The sequence below is a fragment of the Brassica napus genome, unplaced genomic scaffold (genome assembly GCF_020379485.1).
Source record: "Brassica napus cultivar Da-Ae unplaced genomic scaffold, Da-Ae ScsIHWf_168;HRSCAF=305, whole genome shotgun sequence".
NCBI lineage: Eukaryota > Viridiplantae > Streptophyta > Magnoliopsida > Brassicales > Brassicaceae > Brassica > Brassica napus.
Window position 1 is genome coordinate 9,343 of NW_026015107.1, and position 27,052 is coordinate 36,394.

At 35.3% G+C, this 27,052-nt stretch overlaps 5 protein-coding genes across 5 annotated transcripts; 3 read left to right on the forward strand and 2 right to left on the reverse strand.

Moving 5' to 3' along the window:
- The first annotated feature begins 10,813 nt into the window (after window positions 1-10,813).
- On the forward strand, window positions 10,814-13,478 carry LOC106453456. The gene is made up of 3 exons (XM_048772493.1): window positions 10,814-11,597; window positions 12,672-12,870; window positions 12,988-13,478. The coding sequence occupies exons 1-3, from the start codon at window positions 10,926-10,928 to the stop codon at window positions 13,437-13,439; spliced, it is 1,323 nt and encodes a 440-aa protein (XP_048628450.1). The 5' UTR covers window positions 10,814-10,925; the 3' UTR covers window positions 13,440-13,478.
- A 49-nt stretch (window positions 13,479-13,527) lies between these two features.
- Window positions 13,528-16,268, forward strand: LOC125598293 (UPF0481 protein At3g47200-like). The gene has a single exon (XM_048772492.1). It carries the CDS (start codon window positions 14,679-14,681, stop codon window positions 16,044-16,046), a length of 1,368 nt encoding a protein of 455 aa, XP_048628449.1. The 5' UTR covers window positions 13,528-14,678; the 3' UTR covers window positions 16,047-16,268.
- A 1,164-nt stretch (window positions 16,269-17,432) lies between these two features.
- On the forward strand, window positions 17,433-19,162 carry LOC125598294. Its single transcript, XM_048772494.1, has one exon. It carries the CDS (start codon window positions 18,084-18,086, stop codon window positions 18,555-18,557), a length of 474 nt encoding a protein of 157 aa, XP_048628451.1. The 5' UTR covers window positions 17,433-18,083; the 3' UTR covers window positions 18,558-19,162.
- A 229-nt stretch (window positions 19,163-19,391) lies between these two features.
- On the reverse strand, window positions 19,392-20,638 carry LOC125598283. Its single transcript, XM_048772479.1, has one exon. It carries the CDS (start codon window positions 20,454-20,456, stop codon window positions 19,530-19,532), a length of 927 nt encoding a protein of 308 aa, XP_048628436.1. The 5' UTR covers window positions 20,457-20,638; the 3' UTR covers window positions 19,392-19,529.
- Window positions 20,639-22,205: 1,567 nt separating this feature from the next.
- LOC106451108 (polyadenylation and cleavage factor homolog 4) lies at window positions 22,206-26,936 on the reverse strand. The gene is made up of 7 exons (XM_013892970.3): window positions 26,316-26,936; window positions 25,279-25,380; window positions 24,936-25,193; window positions 24,731-24,853; window positions 24,212-24,649; window positions 22,634-24,133; window positions 22,206-22,545 (listed from the first exon to the last, which is right to left on the reverse strand). Exons 1-7 carry the CDS (start codon window positions 26,706-26,708, stop codon window positions 22,531-22,533), a joined length of 2,829 nt encoding a protein of 942 aa, XP_013748424.3. The 5' UTR covers window positions 26,709-26,936; the 3' UTR covers window positions 22,206-22,530.
- Window positions 26,937-27,052: the final 116 nt, after the last annotated feature.

The window sequence follows — 27,052 nt, forward strand, 5'->3', positions numbered from 1 at the left end:
TTTTTTTGTTCATTTATTTGAATATAATATATTTTTAATAAATGACTGTGTTGACAATATGACTCTAAAATTCATATAATATGATTTCAAACTAAATAATTATGTTTTTGGTATAAAACCGAATAAACCGAAAACCGACGGTATATAAACCGAACCGAACCGAAGTAAATATGGATTTAGAATGGTAGTTATATTTTACTAACCGAAATACCGAAAACTGAAAAAACCGAACCTAAACCGAACCGATATCCGGATTGAACACCCCTATGTGTGGTGGTTCTATATAATTTTAAACTGTAAAATACAACTAGGCGAAACTGTTTTGTAATACCTACCTGAAGAAAACATTTATTTTGGATTGTAAACTTTTATGAGTAGTGTTGGTTGAAAGTGGAAATTACATTGCATATGAGATCCGAGGTTAGTGATAAAAGCTTATTTGGGGTTTCAGAGTATATATTGACATATTGTTAATCAATACGTATACCCTTTTCGTTTACATAATGAGTTCTACAATATTTTTTGGTTTTTGCATAATGAGTCGCCGGGAACTCATCATATTATCAGCTATGGCTACAAGATTTTGATATTCAGTCATCAAAATTTTCCGACTTTGTCAGATACTATATACATTGTCAAACATTTGATGGGCTTTTATTCATCCGGTATAAGAGTTTTCTATCTGACACTAACGCAACAAGTTTCTTACTACTATAGCCCAACCCAATCTATTGGTCCATTTATATTTGTCATAAGTCAAAGTAATAGTTTTCTCTTTGGACCCAAATAAAACAAGTCTATTTACAATTTCGCAACTCTCAACCACAAAATAAAATTATATAAACCATGAAAACTTCGAAAGAAGATCATTTAATAAATATATGGAGTGCAACACATTCATCAAGGCCTACGAACTAAGATTCGTCTGTAGAAGATCTGTATGGCAGAGGAATAATATATGAAAATAGTTAGAGGAAACGAATTTACAGTAAAAAAAATTCAATTACCGTTAGGAAGAAGTTGGATTCTCGATCCATTTTATGACACTTTTAATGATTGCCTTATTACTTTTGTAGAAGTTCTTTTCGCGTGTTTGATTATCCATGGTCGCCTTTTGATTTCTTGAAATATTTCAGGTGTCTTTGATTAGGGTTCTTATTAAGGCACGTACACTCAAATCGAAAGGCACTTATTATCCTTAGGATTCTGAACGAGTCTCATGAGCATTATGCTTCGCCTGACTCTATATCAAGGACAATTTGGCTCTCTTCCATACTAACTTTCACATTGATTTTATTGACGTCACGTCGAGCATTTCCGCTATTATTTAAATTAAGAACAAAATATAAAGTCATATCATGAGATTGTAGGAACTTGAAGTAAAATCAGTGTCGGTTTTATGTATTTTCTTGGTAAGAACAAAAAGCTTACAAGTCTCTATACTTCTGTTCATATGATTTGTTCAAAAGCTTACAAGTCACGATAAAATGTAGACCAAAAGTTTAATTTTAAATATGGATATATCATATGTGGGAAGACTAGTCTTCGAGTTTGAAGCATTGATCGGAATCTATTAGTAAAATGCTATATCTGATTTTCGTAGTTGATGAAAGTAAGTCCTATTCTACCTCTCGTATGCTTTTATCTTAATAATAACATGTAGTTTTATTCCCCCATGTTGATGTTATTGTCAAGATAAAGATCTCAGTTAATCTTACATAGGGTGTAAAGAATACAAGTTTCCGTAACAAGTGATTTTACTCTAGTCGGTTGATGGAATTGTTTGTGTGCTTTCTGAAGACTGGAAAGTGGCAATATATACACATGTGATGTTTGTTTAGCAAAATCAATCATTATTTACCAGACTGAATTGATTTAACATGTAGCTCGGTGTTTAAAGTAGGATACTATGAAGATGAGTTTACATTTGGATTTTAATTATATGGTCTCCCTTACCAACTTTTTAACCATTTACCAGTTTGGAGTATCACTTAAAACTATGAAGATGAGTTTACACTTGGATTTTAATTATATGGTCTCCCTTACCTACCTTTTTTTTGGTTTAACCATTTACCAGTTTGGAGTATCACTTTAATAAACTTTAGTTTGCTGATAACTTGTTAATGTGTTTATGGTCTTCATTCTTCTTTGGGACCGAAACTCTGCTTATGGTTATTTTGATGTTCCGGCAAAAGAAGTAAAAGAAGCGTGAATCCAATATCATGAGACAATAATGCTAAGACAATGAAATAAGACAAGTGAATTATTCGTTGTAACGACCGTTTCTTCTGCTTCACTTGGTGGGCATGCATATTGAATTAAACATTTAGAATACTTTCTTTTTTTTTGAAAAAAACATTTAGAATACTTCGTACTTTTGCTTTTCTTTTTCATATTTTCTTTTTTGTCTTGTGGTATTCGCTATGTTATGTATATATTTTGGTGTAAATGTTATGTATATATATAAACAAGACAATAAAAATCTAAACAAGATCGGCATGCAATGCAGGTTTGTACTTTTGTTTGATTTAGGACATATAAGTGAGCGCAACAGTATATAAACTTTCATATTTGTCATGTTTTGTGATCACAAAATCCTTTCTTGTTTTTTTCTTAACAATTAATACAAATCATAAACCACAAGTTTTTTTCTTTGAAAGACTCGAGGCATTTTACGTATAAAACCAAATACATAGATGTTCTATGCCCCAAAGTAGAAAACTGAAAAAGTTAGTTCATTTTTTTTACTGAAGTGGTACTAAACTCTTTTATTGTATATAGTTTAATATCATCAAGTTTTAGGCTTTATGACTCGCAATCTTTGGTATAATTCGAAACTTTAAACAGCTTGGTTTTAAACTTTTAAATTTATGTTGCCACGTTAATAAAAATGGAAGAATAATTTTGTTTATATCGAACTGTTAATATGCCACGTACACTCATGTCCAAAGGCGACTTAGCCCTAGGATTCTAAACGACTCTCATGATCTGATGTTTTGGCTGCCTCTAATTTATTTACAATTTGGCTGTTACGTTGATGGCTATTCTCTCTCCGATACAAACTTTTTCACTAAATAGTTTTCCTTTTTGCCATTTCGAACATTTCCAAACATAATATAAAGATACCAAGTTATCATGTGATATATAGGCGCTGGAAGAAACCTAATATCGAGTTTTGTATATTTTATTGGCAAGACAGAGAACTCACAAGTGATCTGCTCATCGCATTTTATTTGATGGTTATGAATTTTAATTTGACTTTATACTAAGATGTTTAACAAATTTCTATGATTTTTTAGTTACATGATATTTTAACTCTTGAAATTCTAGAGCCTTTTATGATTGATATAAATGTGTCTCTGTTTAATTGATTGGTAGATATGTATTTCTAAATTCTAAATACAAATATGATCGATCCTAAATCTACATCCAAAAACTATTGTATTAGAACTCCCCTTGTATTTTTTGTTAATACAATAGCATAGTTAGAAAATAATATCGAATGTCTTTTCTCTAATTACTAATGAGATTTTAATTATATATTACTTATTCTATTTCACAAAGAGTGTCATTTGAGAGTTTTTCATGCATATTAAAAATAACTTAAAATTATATTTTACCCTCTATTCATACACTAAATATTTTCTTTTTCTAATTAATACACTAATACAAAAAAATTAATACACTAATACAATATGATTAAAACTGAACTTCTATTAAAATTATATATTGAAAATACAAAACAACACTTTTCGAAAGAAAAATAAAATTCTAAAACGACATTTTTTTATGAAATGGATATAGTATTTTTAAATACTACATCGAGAATATAAAACTTTGGTTTTATTTTGGTATAACAAGATAAATAAAATAGTTTAACAGCATTTAATATGAATCACTGAATTGAGTGGAACATGGTATGCAATGAAGAAGAGAGCATGGAGATCAAGGATACATGCTAATGGTCCCAGTCTCTTGGTAAAACAAATGCTTATGAACGGTGGATAAGGTACAGTTAATTTGAATTGATTGATAGTGTTCACTCATTTAAAACTCATCAAAAATGTTGTCACAGTATTGATGGGTATTTATATACATTAAAGACTAGCGTTGTTGAAAATATTAAGTACCACAATCCATTATTTCGCTACATTTTCCAAGTGTTTTAAAGAGCATAAACTGTACTACTGTTTGGAGTTCTCTATTAGTGTATATATAAGTAATGCTTTGGGAATTCGTTTAAAGTTTTCGAAGCATTACAAGTATCAAGTATGTATCAAACAATTTGAACAATTGTTAAGAAAATGAATATAGTTTGTTTTATTATATTTCCTTTAAAATATAACAATAAGACAAATATACCAGAAGTACTTGCACAGTGGTTATCAACAGTTGCCAACAAAAGCTGGTTTCCAAATAATTTCAAAATAAAGTTAATTTATCGAATATGCCATATATTATAAAGTCAGTGTGCATTTATTTTTTCCACTTACACGTTTTGATAACGACCGTAATATTATTTTATTTTGTATATAAAAGGAATGGTACACTCGAATTGCGTTAATGTAAGCATATGGTAAAATCATAAAGTATCATGCCCGCAAAAAAACTGCACATTTGTAATGTTATTTTGTTTCCAACAATGTCACTTAAGTTCTTTCAGTAATATATTAATACCCAATAATTTTCGTGTGTACGTGTTACGTAACGGTGATGATATTTCGAACACTATTATGAAATTCTCGGTGTATATTAATTTCTAAAAACACAACAAAACATTAATCGAGTCCATTTCTTTTCTTCTCAACATGCATTAAATAAACAGTTATTTATTGAATCAATGATACGTACTTGAGCATGTACGTATAAGAAGATTGTCTACGTGTCTATTCTTGGAGAAAAACTATAGCAAAGAAAACTCAATCTCCGACTGTTTCACGTAAGAAGTTTTAACTTGTGGTATTATTTAGACCTAATATATATTATTCTACATATATAGTGTTAAGTTTTTTTATAACATGCATAGTTTTTAAGTTCATGCATAAAATAAAATGTACCAGATATATCTAGTGCTGGTAAACAAACTTCTAAACTTCCAAATTATTAGTCAGTTAAGTTTTGACCCGCTAAATTATAGAAAAAATGTAAATATTTTTGACGTTTTTTTTCTTTCAGGAACTCGTTAATTGTCTATGATCCCTGTATTCATGAATGAATAATATCTCGAAGATGCGAGAAATAATTCATTTTAGTATCCAAAGACACTAACATAGTTATACTTAAGGGTGTCAATTAGTCTATCCATGTTCAAATGGTTTATCCAAACAAACAATTTTTCTTCTGGATACTACTAACTAAAGATTAAATATTATTGTGTTGGACTATTTACAACTCGTGTAGCAGATAATCTTTTATACTTTTTTTGAATGCAATAATTTTTTTACCTTTTTTTTGATAAGTATGTGAATTTTCATAAATGAAGTGTTGTTGTACATGTACAAAATTTAAAAACGGTTAAGCCGTTTGCTGCAAAAAAACAACAACAAAGAGGCTTACATGTTGAGATTAGAATCATCAACACACAACTAAGAAAAACGAAACCACAAGCGCATCAGATTTCTGAATTTCTGTTGCCCTCTCCTTGCAGAGATTGCGTTTCGGATGAGTTTATCTATTCCTTTGAATAAGATAGGAGGGGTGGTGGACGTTGTGTTATTAAGTCGCGCGTTGCGTTTGATCCACAATCTGTTGATCGTGCAATGGACAAGGCATCAAAGCATTAAAGGGCAAGTAGAGTCCTTCATATCGAGCCATTCAATAAGAGAAGTCCAGGTGTAAAAGAGGAAGCTATAAACCATCCGCCTAGTTACCAGCATCCAGACCTGTTCGCTGTAGGGACATCTCAGAAATAAATGGTCTTTGTTTTCATCACGTTGATTGCAGAGGAGACATGATGTGTTGATAAGAGGGTGACCATTATGCAATGCACAAGCGAGTTGGAAGTCTGTCAAGATGAGCCACTCACATGTGGAAGGCAAAGCTTAGTATGGGACCTGCAAACCAAATAACAGACGACAAATTTGCGGGGTGTGACCGATTACGAATTGCTTTCCAGGTATGAATGGCTGAGAAAGACGTTAACGAGAATCCATCAACCTCCCATCTGTAGCAGTCTTGTTGGCTTGAGAGGCTTGGTAACTGGATAGAGCAAAGAACAATGTGCAACGTCTCAGCAGCAGCATAGTAAGCTGGTTGGAGCAGCCATCATGTTTCAGTGCAACAGTATCTCAATTTTGTATTTAGAGGAATGCATGTCTGTCTCGGTCCATCATAGCCAAAAAGCTTTATAACAGGTCCCAAACAATTACATCTATCAAACCAGAAGCTTGCTAAGAGATCATTGCCTACATCACATTTTAAGAACCTTTCAGCAAGAGATCTTAATTTTAAAATGGCCTTCCAGATCCATGATTCTTGCTTGGTTTCATCAAAGCTCCAAATGCTAGCGCCTTTCAGTATGTGTTTTTTTGTCCACTTTGCCCACAGAGATTCAGATTCACAGTGCAAAAGCAATATTAACTTCAGACAAAGAGACTTGTTTCATGTTGAGAAGTCACGCAGCCCTAATCCACCTTTTGATTTTAGTAAACAGATTGTAGTCCATGAAACTTTCGCAGCAGCTCTGGATGTAATTTTACCATTCCAAAGAAATTTTGCACACAAAGATTCAATGGCCCAGATACAACCTTTGGGTAAGATAAACTTAAGAACCAAAAGTTTACGGTACTGAAGATGACGGAAGAGAGTAATTGCATGTATCCAGCATAGAGGAGAGCCCGAGAGGACCACAAGGTGAACATGTTCTTGAGCTGATCTATAAGAGGTCTGTATTCCGAGACACAAAGCTTCCGGTGCATCAAATGGAGACCCAAGTACCTGACAGGAAGCGAGCCGAGTGAGAAGCCAAGACTTGCCAGGTCTGTAGCTTCTACATGGCTCATCCCATGCAGTGAAGAGTTTGGTTTTAGATTTGTTCATCACCAAACCTGACCAGGAGGATAATCTGTTCAGCGTCGCTGTTATCTGTTGTAGTGAACCTTGCTCTCCGTAAAAAAATACCATAACATCATCCGCAAAGGCAAGGTGAACTATAGCGGGATCAGATGCTTTATGATGGTATTTAATGCTGCCTGCTATAAACTCAGTGTTAAGCATTTGTCCAAGAACCTCCATGGCTAGGACAAAGGAATATAGCGAAAGAGGGTCATTTTGACGAAGGCCCATAGACCCTCTGAAGTATACTTCAAATTCCACGTTTACGGAAACTGAAAACTTTGTCGTTGTTATACATTGCTCAATAAGGCTGACAAAATTTTCCGAGAACCTAAAAAGAGTCTAATGTCTTTTTCAGATCAGTTTTGAGGATGAATCGCGTAAAGATACTTTTCTAATTATAACCTTGGACAAGCTCCGAGACGAAAAGAACATTTTATACGAGGAGACGTCCAGGGATCTTTTCTACCTTTTCATGTTGTTTACTTTTAAAAGTCTATTTACAATGTTATACATTAGAATTAAATATTAACGAGTAAATATCAATATAATAATAATTAGCTGAGGGCTTTAGCATCTCCAATGTAAAACTCCATTTTTTCCTTCAAAATGGAGTAAAAGTGAAAATGGAGTAAAATTGCTCCAACCCTACTCCATTTTCCACTCTATAATGAAGTGATGAACAAACAAAAAAGAGATTACTCCATTTATGGAGTAAATTTTATTATGGAGTGAGATATGTAGTTGGGTTGGAGCATTTCTTACTCCATATTCACTTTTACTCTATTTTAGAGGAAAAAATGGAGTAGGTATGGAGATTTAAGGAGATTTAAATACTAACCTAATCAACTTGAAATATACAAAACGAACGAGAAATACAAAGCTGTGGTATTAGTTAAAGTTACAGCTGATTATTCTGTTTAATTATTTGTTAGTAAGCCAAATCTACTACGCTTTTATCACCTGAGCATGCAGCAGACAAAAAGGTAGTGTATAGTAAACGTGCAGTGAACTTACGTATATACGGTTTTCAAATTTCAATTATTATATACAGATTTTTTTTTTTGTAATATTTAAATAAGTACTTATATAAATAAAATCCGTCGGTATATTCATAAATTGACATTTCATGGTACGACTGAGGAAATATATTTAATTTATTGGGCGATACAAAGTTTTGTCACAATAATAAAATTAGTTAAAAGACAAAATCGACATACGGTGTCGTTTTACGCTCCACGCGTTCAGCAAAACCTTTTTGTCTGCTGCATGCTCAGGTGATAAAAGCGTAGTAGATTTGGCTTACTAACAAATAATTAAACAGAATAATCAGCTGTAACTTTAACTAATACCACAGCTTTGTATTTCTCGTTCGTTTTGTATATTTCAAGTTGATTAGGTTAGTATTTAAATCTCCTAGACATGGTGGCATCCGAGAACAAACAGTGTCCCTACAATGTGCTCTCCTTAATACAGTATATTAGTACCAATTGCAATTAATTGTTTTTATATACGTTGTGATAATTAGTGGACTTCGCTTTTTATGATAAAAATCATTCATATTGAGACAACAAAAATAATAAAATAATCTTACTTATTAATAAACACACAGATTTGACACTTATTAGAAATAGGTATGAGTGGATGAACAGTAAAACCAATTATAAAACATTTGATCCACAACTTCTCTTTAAATCAATTTTCAGTATTCAAGCGAAAACTAAACTGTAGTGCCACATGAAATTACAGGTCGAACCATAGTGAAATTATCACCTGTATACTAAATAAATATAGAAACCTAAAGTCCACAGATGCTGAGAATTTAATTAAAGAGAGTCCCAGCTGTAAAGCCTACAACTTTTCCATCTCATTTATGGTGCGAACCTTTATTTGTCCTGCCCAATGCATTTTTTATAGTAAGAAGTACTAATATTTTTTTCATTGTATAATTTCAATTTTCAAGATACAATAATTCGATGTGTATATGATATGCATTTTATTTTGTGTATATGTATTGGCAAATTTTCACGTATGGACAATATATGAGTACGTAGGACAAATTAGTCGTTGGATTAGTAGTTACCAACAGTCGCCTTAATTAATAAATTACTATTCTACTTTTGTTTTGTGTTAGTTAGGGTGAAGATAATATAAACATTGATCTTAATCATAGATATATTACGACAAAGATACGAACCTGTTCATTACTCGAAAATTATATGAAGACGAAATAGAATATGCCCTATTTTTTTGACATCAATATCCGATCTATATTCTATAAATTATGTAATAGTTTTGTTTTTGCTAAAAAAATTATTATTTAATAGTTGTGATAAAATTGATTTGTCTTGGTCTATAATATATGTATATGATTTATTTTCTTGATTTCAGCATCGTCAGATACTACTTTCCGGATGAGTATAAGTTAATTTTCCGACCACTAATATATGAGATTTCTTGAAATAAATATAAATAATCAACGATAGATTTCGTGCCATGCCCGGTATCGTGAAATGTGGAACATGGGGTGTCTTTCTTTTTGAACTATCTATCACTAAATCAGATATATTCAGATTAGGAATTACGTCAAGTGCCAATGAGATTGTTATCACTAAAACCGTATCTTATTGATTTCAAATCAAGTTAACGTCAGTCCATATATATAAATAAACACAGTTTATTTTAACAATACAAATGTTGAACACTCAACTTGTAAAAATTTGTTTCAAGCTAAAGTTGGATAGTTCAATAGCATATAAAATGTTAGTGTACTATCAACATCTAGTTCGTATTTAGTGTTTTTTCTAGTGCATTTCCAACGTCACTCTATATTTTATAACAAAACAGAGTAAAAAATGAAAAAATGAACAAAAAAAATAAAAATATTATTTTATATATATAATAATATTTTTTTTGTTTATTACTATTTTTCTTTTCTATTTTAGAATAAAATATGAAATGAGGTTGAAAATGACTTAGGATATATCGCATATATTTCAAAATTTAGTCATAAATCTCGTATAGGGAAATAGACTTTTTGTAGTGAAGAAAAATTATTCATTTCAGTTTCAGTCTTCATTTCAAATCATCTGAAAATTAGCATGCGAGAAGTGTTTGTGTGTGTTTAAAGATAAAATTATCCATTACAGATTGTGATTTTCTTTCTTGGAATTGTATAGTATTTACTAGAACAAATACACAGTCAGCTAAGTGTTACTTCTAAAAGAGCAATAAACTTACAAATACACGATATAGACTGACTCGCATATCGATACCAAGAACTTCAAGTTTCAAGCAAGACACATGGAAAAAATAAGTGCAAACCAGCATCCCAGTTTTCATCTTCCTACAACAGGTGGACCGACCGTACATGAATCATGACCATAATCTGATCCTTACATGATGAGAAATTGATTGTGCTTACATTACTCGAGTGCATTTTACAATCCAGGTGACTGAAATTGCTTACTGCATGCTCTGTCAAATTTCTCTGGCTGATAAAAAAAAATTTGATTAATAGACTATTTGAATTTTCACACGTAAACTCAACTTTATTCAGGAGCCTTTCAAGGCCCACCTCTGAAAATAATATGTCAACTATATTTTCTTCAAACCAACAAAATTACCTTTGCACAAAGACACATGTATATTACATTTCAATATGAAGAAAGAAAGAATATAAAGAGACCAAAACTTTATTTTTATTTTTATTTTTCAAGATGCTAGGAAATAGCCAAATCCAAGCATTGACTCTTTATCCAATGTCTTACCCTTTGTCTATAACTGTTCCTCATCTTTCACTCTCCTCACCAAACCTCTCTCTCTTCTTATAAGAAAGAGCACACAAACTTTAGAGTAGTAGTTTTGTCTCCATGGCTGCTGAGAAGAAGAAACACTTACATGAGCTTCTTGAAGATGACCAAGAACCTTTTCATCTCAACCATTACATCTCTGACCTTAGGTCTCAGATGGGTTGCTCCACTTTGCGTGTCAAGAAACGAAAGTCTGAAAACGCCACCGTTCTACCTCCTGGCTTCTTCTCATGCGAGCGTTCTTGTTTCTTCGCGACTTATACTAACTCTCCCGACCCTAGAAAGTCTCCTCTCTTTGAACTCCGTTCTCCGGCGAACAAGAAGAGTCGTGACGGTCGAGTTTTCCTTCAGATACCGACAAGAACCGCCGCAATTCTGCTGGAAGCGGCGGCCAGGATTCAGAAGCAGCAGGTCGAGAAGGCTGATAAGACAAACAAGAGAGCTCGGAACAGAGGAAACGCGTTTGGTATGTTCGGGTCTGTTTTGAAGCGGTTAACTAACCGTAAAGCCAAACCGTGTCTGCATAGCGCTGATGGAAACGCGGTTTTGTCTGAACGCGGGTCGGAGCCAACGAGTAGTAGCAGCCGGCGAGAGCGTTTGGTGGAGGTTGATGATAAGTGGTTTTGTGAGAGCCCTTTTCATTTCGTCCTCCATACAACTCCTTCTACTTCCGGTAACCGGACTCCCCACTTCACGTCGACGGCTACTTCTCCGGCGAGACGCAGTACAGAGGTTTGTTCTCAGTAATTATCTTTATTTATTTTTTATTGGTGCAAATGTTTAAAATAATTATCTGTTAATAATATTTAATTATTATCCAGCAAATGCTTAGAATTAATAAAATAATTATGAAAACAGTCTTAAGTTTTATATCAGATTAGTAAAATACTCCTAAACCAAACAATAAATCTAAACTATACAAGGCTAGATTATTAATCTAAAATCATAAACCACAACATTTCAAATTTAATGCATTTTCCACACAAAATTGCTTATTTCCTTATTTTAGAAATATTAGTAAAGTTGTTCAAAAAAAAAAAGAAAGAAATATTAGTAAAAAGTGTTCCAAAAACAAAATATATTTAGCAATTTCATTTTTGAACTTTTATATATTTTCAGTAATGACTAAATAAAGGAAATCCACTGCCAAATAATTCATACTCGCCATAAATTATCATACAGTAAAAAAGATAGTAAAAAACATTCTATGGAAAAACATCTGATTAGAGCAGTGACACATGACCGGCTGAAAATTGCCTGTCTGATATTGACTGAATTATGTAAGTTCTTCAGGAGTACGGTTAAATATGTTTTTAGTGTAGAATGACGGATATGCCCCTACCCTAGACTGAACATATGTCGTAGTGCCTCGGTTTGGTGAGGGTGTTAATGTCATTTACATTTCCCCATTATTGCATCTCACTAGATACTCAATTTCAAAGATTTCAAACCAAAAGACATTTTCTACCTTTTAATTCAGTAGGTCAAAGTCTTAAATTTAATGTAAACCAAATCTTGTGTTAGACTAGAAAATGTCGGTATCAAGGTTTTGTCAAAAAAGTGAAATCTTTTTAGGGAAAGAAAAATTATATGTAAAATTTACCCTACATGTGAGTGTACTCTAAAAAAATCCACAGTAAAAAGTTATATAAGTGATAGAAGAATAATGAATGTAAATAGATAGCTTAGAAACCCATCTTCATGGATATAAATTTGAATAGCTAAAATTAGTTGTGGATCCAAGGCTAAAAATAGTAAAAGACAAAAAATGGTGAAACCAAAAGTGTATTAAATGAGGTGTAACAGGACGAAGATAGCGATGAGACAGAGAGCTTAGAGAAAGTGAGAGGACAAGGAGAAGAAGATAAAGAAGAGGAAGACAAGGAACAATGTAGCCCTGTTTCTGTACTTGACCCTCTTGAGGAAGAGGAGGACGACGAGGACCACCACCAACGTGAGCCTGACCATATAAATCTCCCCCCGTGCAGCTTTGAAGTTGTACAACGTGAGTAACCAATCTCCCCCATCACATGTCATGGCCCCAAAGGACTTGGAAACATAACTTAAGATTGGTCCCAAAAATGTTTTAAAAGGTTTTAAACTTGTGTGTTGGACTAAACAGGGGCGAAAAGGCGGCTACTCAAGAAGCTTCGTAGATTCGAGAAGTTAGCAGGGCTGGATCCGGTAGACCTCGAAGGGAAGATGTCAGAAGAAGATGAAGAAGAGGATGAGGAGAGCGAGGAAGACGATAACGTAAGGGTTTATGATTCGGATGAAGAATATGAGGATGTAGATGATGATGCAATGGCAGGAGAGAGCGGAAGCGCCGAAGAGGAGAGGAAGAAGAAGAATGAGGAGGGGCAGAAGAAGTGGAGGATGATGCATGCATGGAGGGTAGGAATGGGTGCGGAGGAAGATGTGGACGTGGTGGTGCAGAAAGATATGAGAGGAGAGGCCGGAGAATGGACAAAACACGGTGGTGAAGTGGAGGAGGCCGTGTCCGATCTTGAGCTTTCTATATTCTTCTTCTTGATTGATGAACTTTCCCATGAACTTGTATCTTCTCCTCCATGAACAACTAATGAATTTTATTAGAGTAGCTAGGTTTCTAAATATCTTTGACTTGATAAGACAAACTAACCTCATTAACGTTAATACTAGAATTACATAATTTCTTATTGCTTAGAAAATTTCACAAACGTTAATATTCAATCGGATAACCCTCGGACCGTCCTATTTAGAGCCATATGCATGTTCTTTTTATCTGATGTTCTAATGTTGTAATTCATGTCTTGTAAATACATAAAGGGTTGGACTGACTTGAAATCCATGTGTCACTGAACAATAATTTGTAATCTATTTCTCTATTAATATTGTCAACATGTTAGTATATGGGTTCAACGGATGATCCTGTTTGTTTTGTGTACATGAGTTGTTGAAAAAACACTCTAAGTTCCACCAAGTTTGAACGTAAAATATTGTTTAACCCAAACAAACCGGATCATGCCTATTCAACTTTCATGCCTTATTAAAATACTCACATTGACGGATCAAGAAATGGATCCACGTCTAAATAGCGTGTTCCTCACGAACGAATCAAGTTTTAAGTTGAGACAAGTATACACATCTTATTTCAATAAGCCATATGAATATGAACGCAACATAGTACATCAATATATATTAATTACAACATAAATACTTTTCTAATAACCTGTGTTTCCTGTACTAAAATGACCATTTTCTTTACTCAAAACCAATTAGCAAATAAATTAGTAAGTTGACTGATCTACGCTTTTTGTATATACACGGTTGTAGTTATTTATCTTTTCAGATGTGAGATTCATAATCGGATAGGACCATACTTGACGATATCTTTTGAAGCTTTTTTCGGACTTGGACATGAATGACTCGATTGACACCTGTGACACCAACCAATACTTTCTTGCATATTTGTAAATCTTCAAGATTGATCACTTGAACATAATATGCATGTAAAACCTTTTTTTCTTTGGGGCTATATAACTCGAAAGTAAAATAATTAGAATCACTGCTAGTTTCTTCAAAGAAACTTCCGAGCAGCGAAAAGACCATATGATTGGACCAAGTCATTAAACATAACTACTAATTAATCTTTCATTGAAAAATACACATCTAATTTTAAAATCTGAAATAATGATGGACCAGCCTCCATTATGTGACGATCAACTGGACCACAAAAATAAAAATACCAATCACAAAGACTCTTCTAGTTCCAAAACTATCCCTTCAACACCTTTTTAATACATCATTTTCATTAATTCCACAACAACAATTATGGTGGACACGGCGGAGGAGCAACCGCCTAATGTCTCCGCACACGACGGAGGAGAAAGCCTCCTCAAGATCCGCATTGACAGTATGCATAAGAAGCTAAAGGAGCCACCAAGATTGCTCAGCTCAGCCGCTGGAAAACCATCTTGCTCCATCTTCCGAGTACCTCAGAGCATGATTGATTGCAACGGTAGATCCTATGAGCCACGAGTGGTCTCCATAGGACCGTACCACCGAGGCCACACACACCTCCAAATGATGGAAGAACACAAATGGCATTATCTAGATGCTCTCCTCACTCGAACCCACCAAACAAAATCCTTAACCCTAGAGGATTACATGAAGACCGTGGAGAGCGTTGAGGACGAGGCACGAGAGTGTTACTCCGAGAGAATACACATGAAGTCAGACGAGTTCAACGAGATGATGGTTCTTGACGGTTGTTTCATTCTTGAGCTGTTTCGTAAAGTTAGTCAACTTGTTCCTTTCCAGCAAGACGATCCAATCGTGGCCATGGCTTGGGTGCTTCCTTTCTTCTACAGAGACTTTCTACGTATCGAGAATCAAATCCCTTTCTTCGTTCTTGAATCTTTGTTCGATCTCACAGGAGGTGACGACGAGAAAGAGACCAACGCTTCTTTACCGTCTCTAGCGTTTGCGTTTTTCAACAACACCATGCATAGGACAAAACAAGATCTCGCGAGGTTCAAAGACCTAAAAGCAAAACACCTCCTTGACCTAGTCCGGTCAAGCCTCCTCCCGGAGAGTGAGCTTCACGCGAGGTCACTAACCAATCCAGGGAAGAAGAAGGTACCGTCCAACATCATCCACAGCATCTCGAAGCTCCGACGAGCTGGGATCAAGATCCGCGAGCTTAAAGACGCGGAGAGCTTCATCGTTGTGAGGTTCAGACACGGAGCGATCGAGATGCCTTGCATCACCGTCGACGACTTCATGAGCAGTTTCTTACAGAACTGCGTGGCGTACGAGCAATGCCACGTGGCGTGCTCGAAGCATTTCACGACGTACGCTACGTTACTAGACTGTTTGATGAATACCTACAAAGACGTTGAGTATCTATGCGACCAAAACATAATAGAGAATTATTTCGGAACAGAAGCTGAGGTTGCTGGATTCGTGAACAGTCTAGGCAGAGATGTTGCGTTCGACATGGCGGAGTGTTATCTTAACGACTTGTTTAAAGACGTGAATGAGTATTACAAGAGTAGTTGGCACGTGGAATGGGCTAGTTTCAAGTACACTTACTTTAGTTCTCCTTGGTCTTTTGTCTCTGCTCTTGCTGCTTTTGTTCTTTTGATCTTGTCTATTGTTCAGACTATCTTCACCATCTTCCAGGCTTATCAAAGATAAATTTCGTTTCATTTATTGCAATTAATCTAATTTGTTGGTCTATGATTGAATGGCACATGATATACTTTATGATAATGTTTTTGTAGTATTATATTAGTGGAACTAGTTACTAGTGTATTATTAAGCACAATAATTTGTTTGGATTTTTTTTGTCCAGACGTATCATGCATCGATAATGTTCGAGTCATTGCCTGGAGATAGATGATATTATATATTTTCCCTAGAACATCTAGATATATTGTTAACTAGATGTTTGGTCCGCATATACGGGTATAAATTATTTATTAATATATATATATATATATATATATATATATATATTAACAATTTATATTATGATAAATTATTGTTTATGTTCTTAAAATATTTAAATAAAAAATGTATTATTTATTTATGACAAAAATTTCATCAAAAATATTTATAAATAATTTATGCCCACATATAATTATATATATTCATTATTGCGTTTATATTCTTGGAAACTCTTCAGTATCATTTTTTTTTTTGAAAAATCTCTTTATACATTACATTCATTAATAATAAAAAATTGAATCCACTGAATAAAAGTTTATGTTTCAACGAATCACACACAGAGATATTGATAAACACACATAAAGTTAATTGTATTTCATAACTTATCATTTGGGCAATATATGAATTCTTTTTAAAAATAATTTTCTTTATACTACATTTAATAATAATTATTATTTAAGATATCATATATACAATTATTAATTGGTCAAGCGTCACTTTGTACATGTGTTAACAAATCGCCCATGAATTAAAGTACCAGATATACAATTATAAACTTTTTAAAAAATGTTATTTTAAAATAATCATTATGAAGTTTAATAATGGAAACGCTAACATATTATGTGTGAACAAAGTATTATTCTACAAATTATATAAGCAAATCTACTAACTAAAATTATCGAGAACCTAACAAATATGTAAAATTTTCTAAAATCATGGAGATATTAAAAATAAGCAAAATCACTATGACATCATAAATTATTTGTTAATAGATGCATTAGTCATTACCAATTTATATTATGATAAATTATTGTTTATGCTCTCAAAATTTTTAAATCAAGTATCAAATTATTTATATATGATAAAAAAATCATCAAAAAAATATATTCGTTATTGTGTTTAAATTTTTGGAAACTCTCACGTATTGTAAATTTTTTTGAAAATATTTATATACATTATATTCAGTTTATTAGATTAATATTTAATATTTATCTTTTGTTTTTTAATATTAAAAAAGAAGATTAAAATAATATAAGAATTTATTAAAAAAATAGTTTATATTGAATTAAAATATTTATTATTATTAAAGATATCATATATACAATTATTTATTGGTCAAGTGTTACTTTGTACATGTGTTAACAAATCCTCCATGAATTAAAATACCATTTATACAATCATAAACTTTTAGATAAATGTAGTTTTTATTTAAAACATTACAAATAAACAAAATTATCTAAAATTATGGAGAATAGAACAATTAAACAAGACTAACTAAAATTATGGAGAATATGACAAATCAACAAATTCACTTCTCAAATAATATTATAGATATTATAAGAGCAAGTTAATGAAAACTATTCTGAAGTTAATTAAATAGAAGGGTTTAATTTTAAAAAAAATACGAGATTGTTTGATAGCATGACTAGGAAATGGTCAATTGAATAGAAAATGTCAACGATCTCTTTGCTCTGTGGATCAACTCATTCCACGTGACAGCTCATGCTTCATAATCAAAGTCTATAGTAAAACCCAATGAATTTTGGTAAATTACCTATGATAAACATACCACCCTAAAATAGTAGATTAAATTTATCATCCATAATTAAGATACTCTAAGCAGATATATATGTATGGCATATGACATGTTTTGTGTGTTTCTTTCAATAGTTATATAAACACTTTTAAGTGGTGTTCGTAAAAAGGAACGTTTGAAGGAGGGAAAACAAAAATCTAGAAAACGAGTAGTGAAGGACTTTTACAATTTCAACGTCTCTAGTACCGATGCTTGATATTTCTTGTTGGCCAAGTCTCTCGAAGAAGACTCGGTCGTCGTTTTATTCTTCTATAAATCATGCCTTAAGCCCCAACTGCATATATAATCACATAAACACACAATCCAACATACATTTTAGACATCAATTACCAAACAAAACACTGATAATTTTTCTATCTATTTATTTCAAGATCGTTATTTGTGAATCATTCTCAATTTACACGAACGCAATAATGAACGACAAAACATTGGTCTCTAAACCTAGCAGACCAGACAACATCCCCAAGCTACTGGATCGTAAGGAGAATCAAGGCATGATTCAAGATGACGAGCGTTCTAAGCTTGATAGCCGCATTAATATCCACACGACACGCTCTCGAGGGGGCAGTCTAATCGAGGAGGTCATCGACAAGCTTGAGAGATTCAAAGTACGTACGGTTAACATCTTGGTGGGAGTAGAAGATGACGAACAGAAAAAATAAAGAAGTACCAAATTTTGAATTCATTCGTTCAATTCTAACCAACAAGACCTCACCTGTCCATTGCTCTTCATGTGCAATGATTTTTTTTATTAATCTCCAAGCCTATGTATGGGCCTATAAGGGCCGGGTCACCAAAATTGTGGGCTACATGGGTCGTTAAAGTTTAAAAGCTCATATAGGTCACATATGTTCCAATTTTTTTTTTTAATTAATATCTTCCATACATATCAAAGGGTTCTAATTTGTCAATTGTTATTGTTAAATAAACTGTTTCTTTGGAAACATATGTTGTTTTAAACTATTTTATGTATAGATTCGGATGCATTGTGTAGTTGACAAGCGTCTCTAGTGCTTGAAAACAAATTCAAAACGTTACCAGTATGAGAAAATAATCTATATTAAAACATCAAAGTTGGTCAGTTAAAAAAAACATCGGTGGGATTTACTCAGTTTCTTAATATTAAAATAAATTAAAACAATTGTGAAATACTCAATTTTAAAATAATATATACTATTATTTGCGAAGTGACTTTTCGAGCTCTCACGTTATAGGCTACTGCCGCCATCTCCGGGATCAAGAATGTTCCTAACCAAATACGTTTAGGTCTTCTCAGCTCATGGATTTCATAAACCCACTTGTCTGAGTTCTTTCGTTGTCTCAATCCCTTATACAAAGGGTGGTGACAGCTATTTTCTTTGGAGGTTCCTGGCATATTGATGATGAGAATTAGGGTTTTGAGGAGAGATGGGTGATGAGTTTGATGAAGGAGAAGAGAAGTTGTAAGCCATTTTATGGCAAGAGGAGTTTGTGCTAAGTTAGTTGAAGAGTGAAGATGAGTGATGATCTACTTCAAATATCATGAAAAAAATTAAATCAGAACAAAGAGTTATGTCAAAGTTAAAGCATGCATGGGAAACAAAAATGTTAACGTAAGTGCATCAGTAATAAGAAAGTTTTTTCGGGTTAACTTTTTACTTTTTAGAGACACAAATGACAAGAGAGAACGATTTGGCTTCTCTTACTCCAATCTTCTTGTTCTCTTCTTCGTCTTCCTCGAGCCACAATCTACTATCCAATCCACTCCTCCTCCTGAACATAAACACAGCACACGGAGGAGAAGACGATGAGGCAGAAGACGACGATGACGACGAAGTGGAAGATAACGACGCCGGTTCTCTGAAGAACCAGTCGTGTAAGTCCCACATCATGTCAATAAGCATCCCATCGAAGAACATCGTTTGGTTCCCTCTAAAATTCCATTTCAGCTTCTTCACCTCAAACACTTTCTTCTTATGCACCCAAACCGACATCGTTTCAGGACGTTTTAATTTCCATAAATACCCTTCTTCTCCTCCACTGCCACCACCTCCTCCGCCGCATTGGATCTGAATCTCGTGTTTGGCTCCAGCGTCTGAGAACTTAGCCTTCGTTGAGAGCCAGCAAGTTCCAGAGAATCTCTCCGTTCGCGAGACCCGCCACGATGACGTGTCTCGCACGTCGCCGACTCTGAGGGTGATCTCGGAGTTGACCACGACGGCGACGGAGAATCTTCTTGTTGGTTCCGGTCCGTTGTTACCGTACTCTGCCTCAGTTAGATCCCAGAGGATCTCAGCGTTGAGTGAACCGGAGGAAGAAGTCAAGTTTCTTGACCCTTTTGGTTTCTTGAGGGAGACAGAGTAAGACTTCGGTTGCGTGGAGATCACGACGGTGAGATTATCCGACCAGGTGAGCGAAACAGAGACAGGTTTGTCGGAGGAAGGGAGATTGGTTTTATAAGTTGTAGTTACTGTGTCGGGGTGTAATGTCGGAGAGATGTAGGAATTATTTGAAGGACCTGAACAGTACGCATCTGATACGTTAATGGCGTGTTCGCTGTAACAAGCCACGAGGCCTCTCATGATTCAAGAATGTGAGAAAGATAGAGAGGAGGAAGCTTTGAAAGAGATTATGTCTTGGGAGAATAAGAAATGATGTTGAAGAACAAAGACTTGACATGCAAGAAATAGTTTTAGGGTTTTAAAGATTTTGGTATGGAAGTTGCGGAGAAGCTATATGATGAAGAAAGAGATGACTTCTTTTTCTTCTTGTCTTGGATGTGAACTTGTCTCTCTTCTGACCCCTTTTTTTTTGAGTTTCGTCCGGTCTGTAAAATATTTATTTATTTGATACTTCAATGGAAATAAAAAGTTTTAAGAAATTCAACCATTAAATGTAAGTTAGATATGGAAAAAATAAGCCGATGACAAGAGATCGAGATACATTTAAATTTTAGATATTTTGTAAACCATGTTCCTTGCATTATCAACTTGTAATAATTTAATATATACTCCTTTCTTCGCTTGATATTTTTTCTTTGAGATGCTTTGATTAACTTTGTTTCCATTTGATCAAATCATGTATATAGCTTGTTGCAAGAAAAGAAAGTAATTCAATAATAGTTTGACCTGGATTTATACAGGTTAGGTTCTCGTAATAAGATGTGTGTGTTTGGTATTTTATATTCGTTAGTTTCTAAGAAAATTACAAAATAGTACGCCAATGACGTCTTCAAAAGTATGACAATTATGCGATCGTCAGCCAGGGAACGACTTGAGTCACACTAGACCTTGGAATGACAAAGTCTTAAAACTCATCGCCTTTATCTAGACATCTCTTTGATAGCAACGTAAAACTATGGTCTAAAAACTAGATTGGCTAGTTAAAAAATTATTAACAAGTGCTTAGAAGAAGATAGAAGAAAAAAGTCTACCTAAAGAAACTACATAAAGACACGAAATGAAACATGATGAATGAAGAAGAAACGAAACATGATACTGATGATAGACTGGACTTGCATTTCTCTCAGTCTTCTTGATATTATTTGTTTAAATGGCATCATGAGTCATCAAAGACGTTACGAAAACGAATCGAGTCTATATAAAAAAAAAGAAACAGTTGGTTGGATAAGCTCATTAAAGCTTACTTGTCAATTAATCATAATCTTACCTACACAACTACATCAACAACAATAATTAAAATCTCCGTTTCCACTCTTATTGCTTAATGTGGTTCTTAAGATAAACACGTTTTTAAAAGACTCCTATCGTTAAACTCTCGTCTCTTGGTAAGGTTCGGTTGCTCAAGTGATTTTGTTGTAATTTATTTCTTCGAGCAACTACATCATTAACTGTAAACCACATTGACGTTCTCAAACATCTGCGTTTGTAAGCAATAACTAGTTGTGCATTTATGAATAATCAATGAAATTGAAGAAACAGAGATCAGCCTATCTGATTCGACATTAATATTGACCAGCTCTTGCTCACGTGAAAATTGGGGTTTCCCAAAAGGAAGGACAGTCGCTCTGCTTATCTAGAGCTCTCTTTCCCCACCTACACAGCCTATAATAACACTACTGCACATCCAATTTAACTCATAAAATATTTTTCCCCTCTCTCTCACTCCCCAATTAATGTTAGCTGAATCTGCTCTTTCCCAGATATGCAAAACTAGTAAAGAGAACTTTGATTCTATGAGAGTTCACATGATAACGATAACTACACTCGAAATGAGTTAATGTATGAATCATACAATCATTCAACAGAAGTAAACAAATAGTCATTGCTAAGGTAGCATATATGGTAATAGTTTGTTGCTTTGGATGTTCATGATACGTAACCTGACAAATCTTTGCTCATAAGAAACCTTAGTGCTTTTGTTTTCTGTGACACATGAAAGGAAGGCATAGAATCTGGAATGTGCAATATTGGGAAGGCCTCTTTGCTCTTTTGTATTTTGTATAGAGTGAAAAGTAGAGAGACAAAAGCATATATTTCTTTCTCATTTTTAAATACTGCACATCTTTCTTTTTTCCTCAACTCGAAGCATGACACTTTTCTACAAAACTAGCATCACGTGAAATCGACCAAACCTGTTTCGCCTGTGATGCCACCGCTTCCTCCAGCACATGTTCCTTTGACCTTCATATGGAGGCTACTCAATCATTTCCTAGCAGAATGGAACAACACGTAAATGTGGATTCATGCTGGATTAAAGAATGGAGTTTCAGAACAGCGAGCCTTTAAAGATAAGTTACCTGTTTGATTGCATTCCCAACTCCCAAGCCCGGTAAAGAACTCTTGGTCAAACAAGCTGCATGGACGATCGGTCCATTGGCCTCACTCTCGTCCGGAGGAATGGTAAGGTAAGAAGCTCCTTTGAACATCCATTGATCCACTTCTTGACTGAAATATTCCTCAAACATCTCTCCACATAATATACATGCGCTCTGGTTCTCATCAGCAGCTATGGCTGGACCATCCTCAGCTGCACTCTCGGGTTCACTCAGATCTTCCTCACATTCAGGTTCAAGCTCTCCAGATTTCGCTGCTATCCAGTCATCAGCCTTTGGAAACCAAACCCTACATTTACTGTTCGTGCCATTTAACTCGAGCTTCTTCTTATCGTGCAGCTCCTCCATGTGCCTGACAAGTTCTTCTTTTTGCTTAAGGCGAACGCCACAGGAGGTGCAGAGGTGTGGAAGGTCATCAAAAAGACTACTGATCACCGAGGGGTGAAGTTCACGGATTTTATCTGCTCTGAACTTCAATCCTATGAGGTTTTCAGGTTCCGGTTTTGCTATTTCCACTGGTGCTACCTTCGGGGCAGTGGAAGGACCCTTCTTCACCAAAACCACTGGCTGAGCATCTGATGGAACCACAGACATAGAACTACTTGTAGAATGATCAGGACTATGGTCTTGTGAAACGGAAGGAGCCGCACATTGAGCGAGAGATGGCAGCTCCGTCTTTGAAGCTGGCGGCTCCGGCTTTGAAGCAGATATCAAGCCCTTTGAAACTAAGGAGCTCAAGAGGGACGAAATAGGATCTGAGGCCTTACTATTCTCTTTTGATGCCTGTGCTGATGTGGCACCAGTAAGAGACACTGCGCCAGCCATTGAAGTTGGCAAAGTCTTATCCTTAGATACTGCTGACAGGGTTAGTGCCCTTGGGTCAGCCCCGTTTTGAGACATCTCCTCCTTGCATCCACCACAAGTTGCATTATTAGAAAGGATTCCACTCTTCATGACAGCTGCCAACAAATCATTCATGTTGGCTTGTCCTCGAGCATTTTCAGCTGTTGACTTAGAGTCAAACTTTTCAACTTGAGATGAATCGGGTAGTTCAAGCGTATCCGTGTTCTTAAACTGGCTATTTGAAGATAAGGGCCGCACGGAGTCACTTTGAGATTTTGCTGGAAACCGGGAAGCCCTAGGATCACGTTGAGTGAGGGAGTGAGCTCTTCCAGAATCTTGCTTGCTCACATTCTGTTTCGACTGTTTATCTGACACAGGTCCTGAGATTGGCAAGATTCCAGAGCTAGCAATCCTAGATTGAGGCTGAATTCCCTTTCTACCTGCATTTGAGGCTGCACTAATAGAAGGAAAAACTTCTGAATCATGCAAAGATCTAGGAGAAGACGTCCAGGGGCCAAGAATACTTGAATCTTTTTGCTCTCTGGAATAAGAATTCACCGGATCAAGCCTTGGATCGACAGCTGAATACCTTGGCCGTTTTAAGAGGTGATTTTTAGATTCCTACAAGATGGGAAAAGGTTAAAAGACAAATGAGTTACATCATTATAAAAAGTAATGCAAATTACTATCATAGCTAACCAGTCTCTCTGATTCATCTGAAGCCTGAAACTCAATCTTCGGGTTGATAGTGGCCACATCTATTTCGGATACCCTTGAATGCATGTCCCACATAAACTCTTCTTCCTCTGAGTTTTTCCAACTATCATAAGGCACGCCTATATTTCTACTGGGACCACTTGATTCCGAATTTTCAAGTCTCGCAGTAGCGTAGTTAGAAACTCTGCTTTTGGTGTGTAACCCTTCCCTCTGGTCGGAAATCAGATCAGGACCTCTGCTCATACCTTCGTACCATTGTTTTCCACTGCCATCATCAGTAATCCTAGGACCAACTTTCTTAACCACTGATCTAGAATTGTGCGGTAGATCAGGAGCATATTCATATTCCTCTGATATTGACTCCATATCCTTCTCGTAGAGGGGTTCACTGAGTGAGTCTTTTTGAGGTCGTCGAATGGTCTGAATTCAACATACAATGTCACAATCAGAAGACAGAACATATGTTAAGACTGTAACTAAGCCAAGGAAAAATCATCTTACATTCACTTTAGTTGGACCTGCCCACAAGCCTCCAGATGCTGTGCTTGAAACTCTCTCCAGTCTATCTGGATCCCGAGTCAAATTGGATGCGATCTCAGGGACATCCGTAACCATTACTTTTGTCTGCAAAATAAAAAACCAAAAAGATACTCAGAAAGCTGTAATGAAGTTATACATTTAGTGACCGCAAGTTTACTTTGCTTACCCGTCCTGACTGTTGGAGGCGTTGCCTTTCTAGATATTTGGGATTCACATGGATGCTATTTGGTGGTCGCTGTGATTGCAGATCAGCTCTGCCTGTGGTAACCGCAGCTACTGAGCCATCACTTTTAGCATTAAAGCCTAGTTCTTTCTCAATTTGCTGAAGTATTTGCGGATGAAAGACTCCTTTCCAGGTTCCAAAAAGATGCCGCATGTTAGAACGCATAGGAGGGTCAACTTGTTTGTAAGCCTTAACAAATACCTGCACAGAAGTGAAAAGAGAGATATCAGATGAAGTTTCTAGGCAAAAGAAACTATATAACTAAGACTACCAACAAAACACCAACCTCAGGCAGCCTGGCAGAAAAGTACTTAATGTAATCTCTTCCAATGTTCTTCACAATGCTGTCCAATAGGTACAACGTTGGCAGCTTCTGATCACTTGGTACCTGCATAATATTCTTCAAATCAGATACCCAGAAGATGGCAAATTTGATCTCATAGAGAGTAACATCAAGGATTTCCACAATAGAGGGGACATTAAAGGATAAGAACCAAATATCACTAACTTAACTTCAGCCAGAATTCAAATCACAAAATATAATGCCATTCAAGCTACTACTAACATATATCCTGACAAACAAGGAATCTAAAAATGGGACACATGAAGCCATTAAACAACGTCAGCAATATCTACATGCCCAAAAATGGCAGAGAAACACTATTAGAAGTGTCAATGTCTATGCTAAAGTGACAAACATCGAAATAGCAATCCTTGTCTTCCCACAAACTTTACTGAACAGGCTCCAATGATTCTCGGCTACCCAAAGATGACTAAAAAGAATGTTTCCGCTTCCCGGAGAAAGCTTTCGGTAAGCAGAAGCCACTAAAAGAAAATACAAATTCACTTAACACATAGCTTACAGAGCTCTTGTCAAATGGCAAAGTGAAAAAAAAAAAACAATTGAACAACTCCAACGTTGTAAAAGAGACTACACACTCCTCTAAACAAAACTCAGTACAATGACATGAGGAGTTGATATATGCATTCTTACAAAATGAATATGGACCAAACTTTTGCATGGGCAACAGCTAATCTGAGATAGTTAATAACATAGTGTCGGGAAACAGATCTTTTACAGAATGTGATCCAATAGATGGCATAAAGTAAAAACTTTGATTCACAAGAATGATCTGCGACTTGATAAATACTTATAAAAAAGCACATAGATTCCAGAAAAGACACTAGGGTTGCTTTCAAAAATAGATTTTTTTCTCATTAAACCTCGTATACAGATCACAATCTCAACCACCACCTTCACCTTCTTTACCTTATATACAATGACACAAACAAGGTATTATAACAAGTAAACTAGGTGTTCACCTCTATGATGTTATTGCAAATGGTGGACACGACGGCCTTTGCAGCATGAACATTCTCTCCAGCGATTATCGTCAGGTTCGTAATTATCGGCTTCGAGTTGAACGTAAGCTCGGATAACGCCGACTTATACTGATTCACAAGCTCGTAATGCGGATGAACCAGTTGTGGCTCATACGCCTCGCTACTACTCTCCGCTTCTCTCCCACCACCACCAACAGCTCGAAACCTCGACGACGCCGGTGGAACTCCCACCGCCGCCGTAGCGAGCGGTCTCTGCGACGGAAACTGCCGCGCGTTGGAATTCACGGGACGGATTGGTTCATCGCTGAGCCTCGGTTTCTTAATCGGCCCCGGATCTCTCGATCTATCAAACGCTCGACGCGAATTCTCCATCTTAAGGACTATAATCAATACACAAATCGAAAGAAACTACGAGAAATTCGGTTAATAGAACAGAGCATTACAGCAATCGATAGATTGAATTACAAATCGATAAGTTACAATCTACAGCTGAGACGTGAGCCTCCGAGAAAGAAGGAGAAGAAGAAGAAGATAAGAAAGCTTCGGATTCGGCAACAATGGCAGAGATGTGGACAAGCTCCGATCAATTAGGGTTTGTCAATTGGGGATTTTAAAGAGACGAGTGCAATGAGCTAGTAGGCCCATTTAGTGGCCCATTATCCACAAAAATTATTTGGTCCGGTTAAACCATCTGAACAAATTAATTTGGTTCGGGT

Bases quoted from the DNA above. Each gene is read 5' to 3' on its own strand.
- LOC106453456 (XM_048772493.1), top strand. From the start codon at position 10,926: ATGGCTGCTGAGAAGAAGAAACACTTACATGAGCTTCTTGAAGATGAC. The intron at 11,598-12,671 runs GTTTGTTCTCAG...GAGGTGTAACAG, and splicing joins CGGCGAGACGCAGTACAGAG to GACGAAGATAGCGATGAGAC. The intron at 12,871-12,987 runs GTGAGTAACCAA...TGGACTAAACAG, and splicing joins CAGCTTTGAAGTTGTACAAC to GGGCGAAAAGGCGGCTACTC.
- LOC125598293 (XM_048772492.1), top strand. From the start codon at position 14,679: ATGGTGGACACGGCGGAGGAGCAACCGCCTAATGTCTCCGCACACGAC.
- LOC125598294 (XM_048772494.1), top strand. From the start codon at position 18,084: ATGCTTGATATTTCTTGTTGGCCAAGTCTCTCGAAGAAGACTCGGTCG.
- LOC125598283 (XM_048772479.1), bottom strand. From the start codon at position 20,456: ATGAGAGGCCTCGTGGCTTGTTACAGCGAACACGCCATTAACGTATCA.
- LOC106451108 (XM_013892970.3), bottom strand. From the start codon at position 26,708: ATGGAGAATTCGCGTCGAGCGTTTGATAGATCGAGAGATCCGGGGCCG. The intron at 24,854-24,935 runs GTAAGCAAAGTA...TTTATTTTGCAG, and splicing joins GCCTCCAACAGTCAGGACGG to ACAAAAGTAATGGTTACGGA. The intron at 24,650-24,730 runs GTAAGATGATTT...TGTTGAATTCAG, and splicing joins CAGGTCCAACTAAAGTGAAT to ACCATTCGACGACCTCAAAA.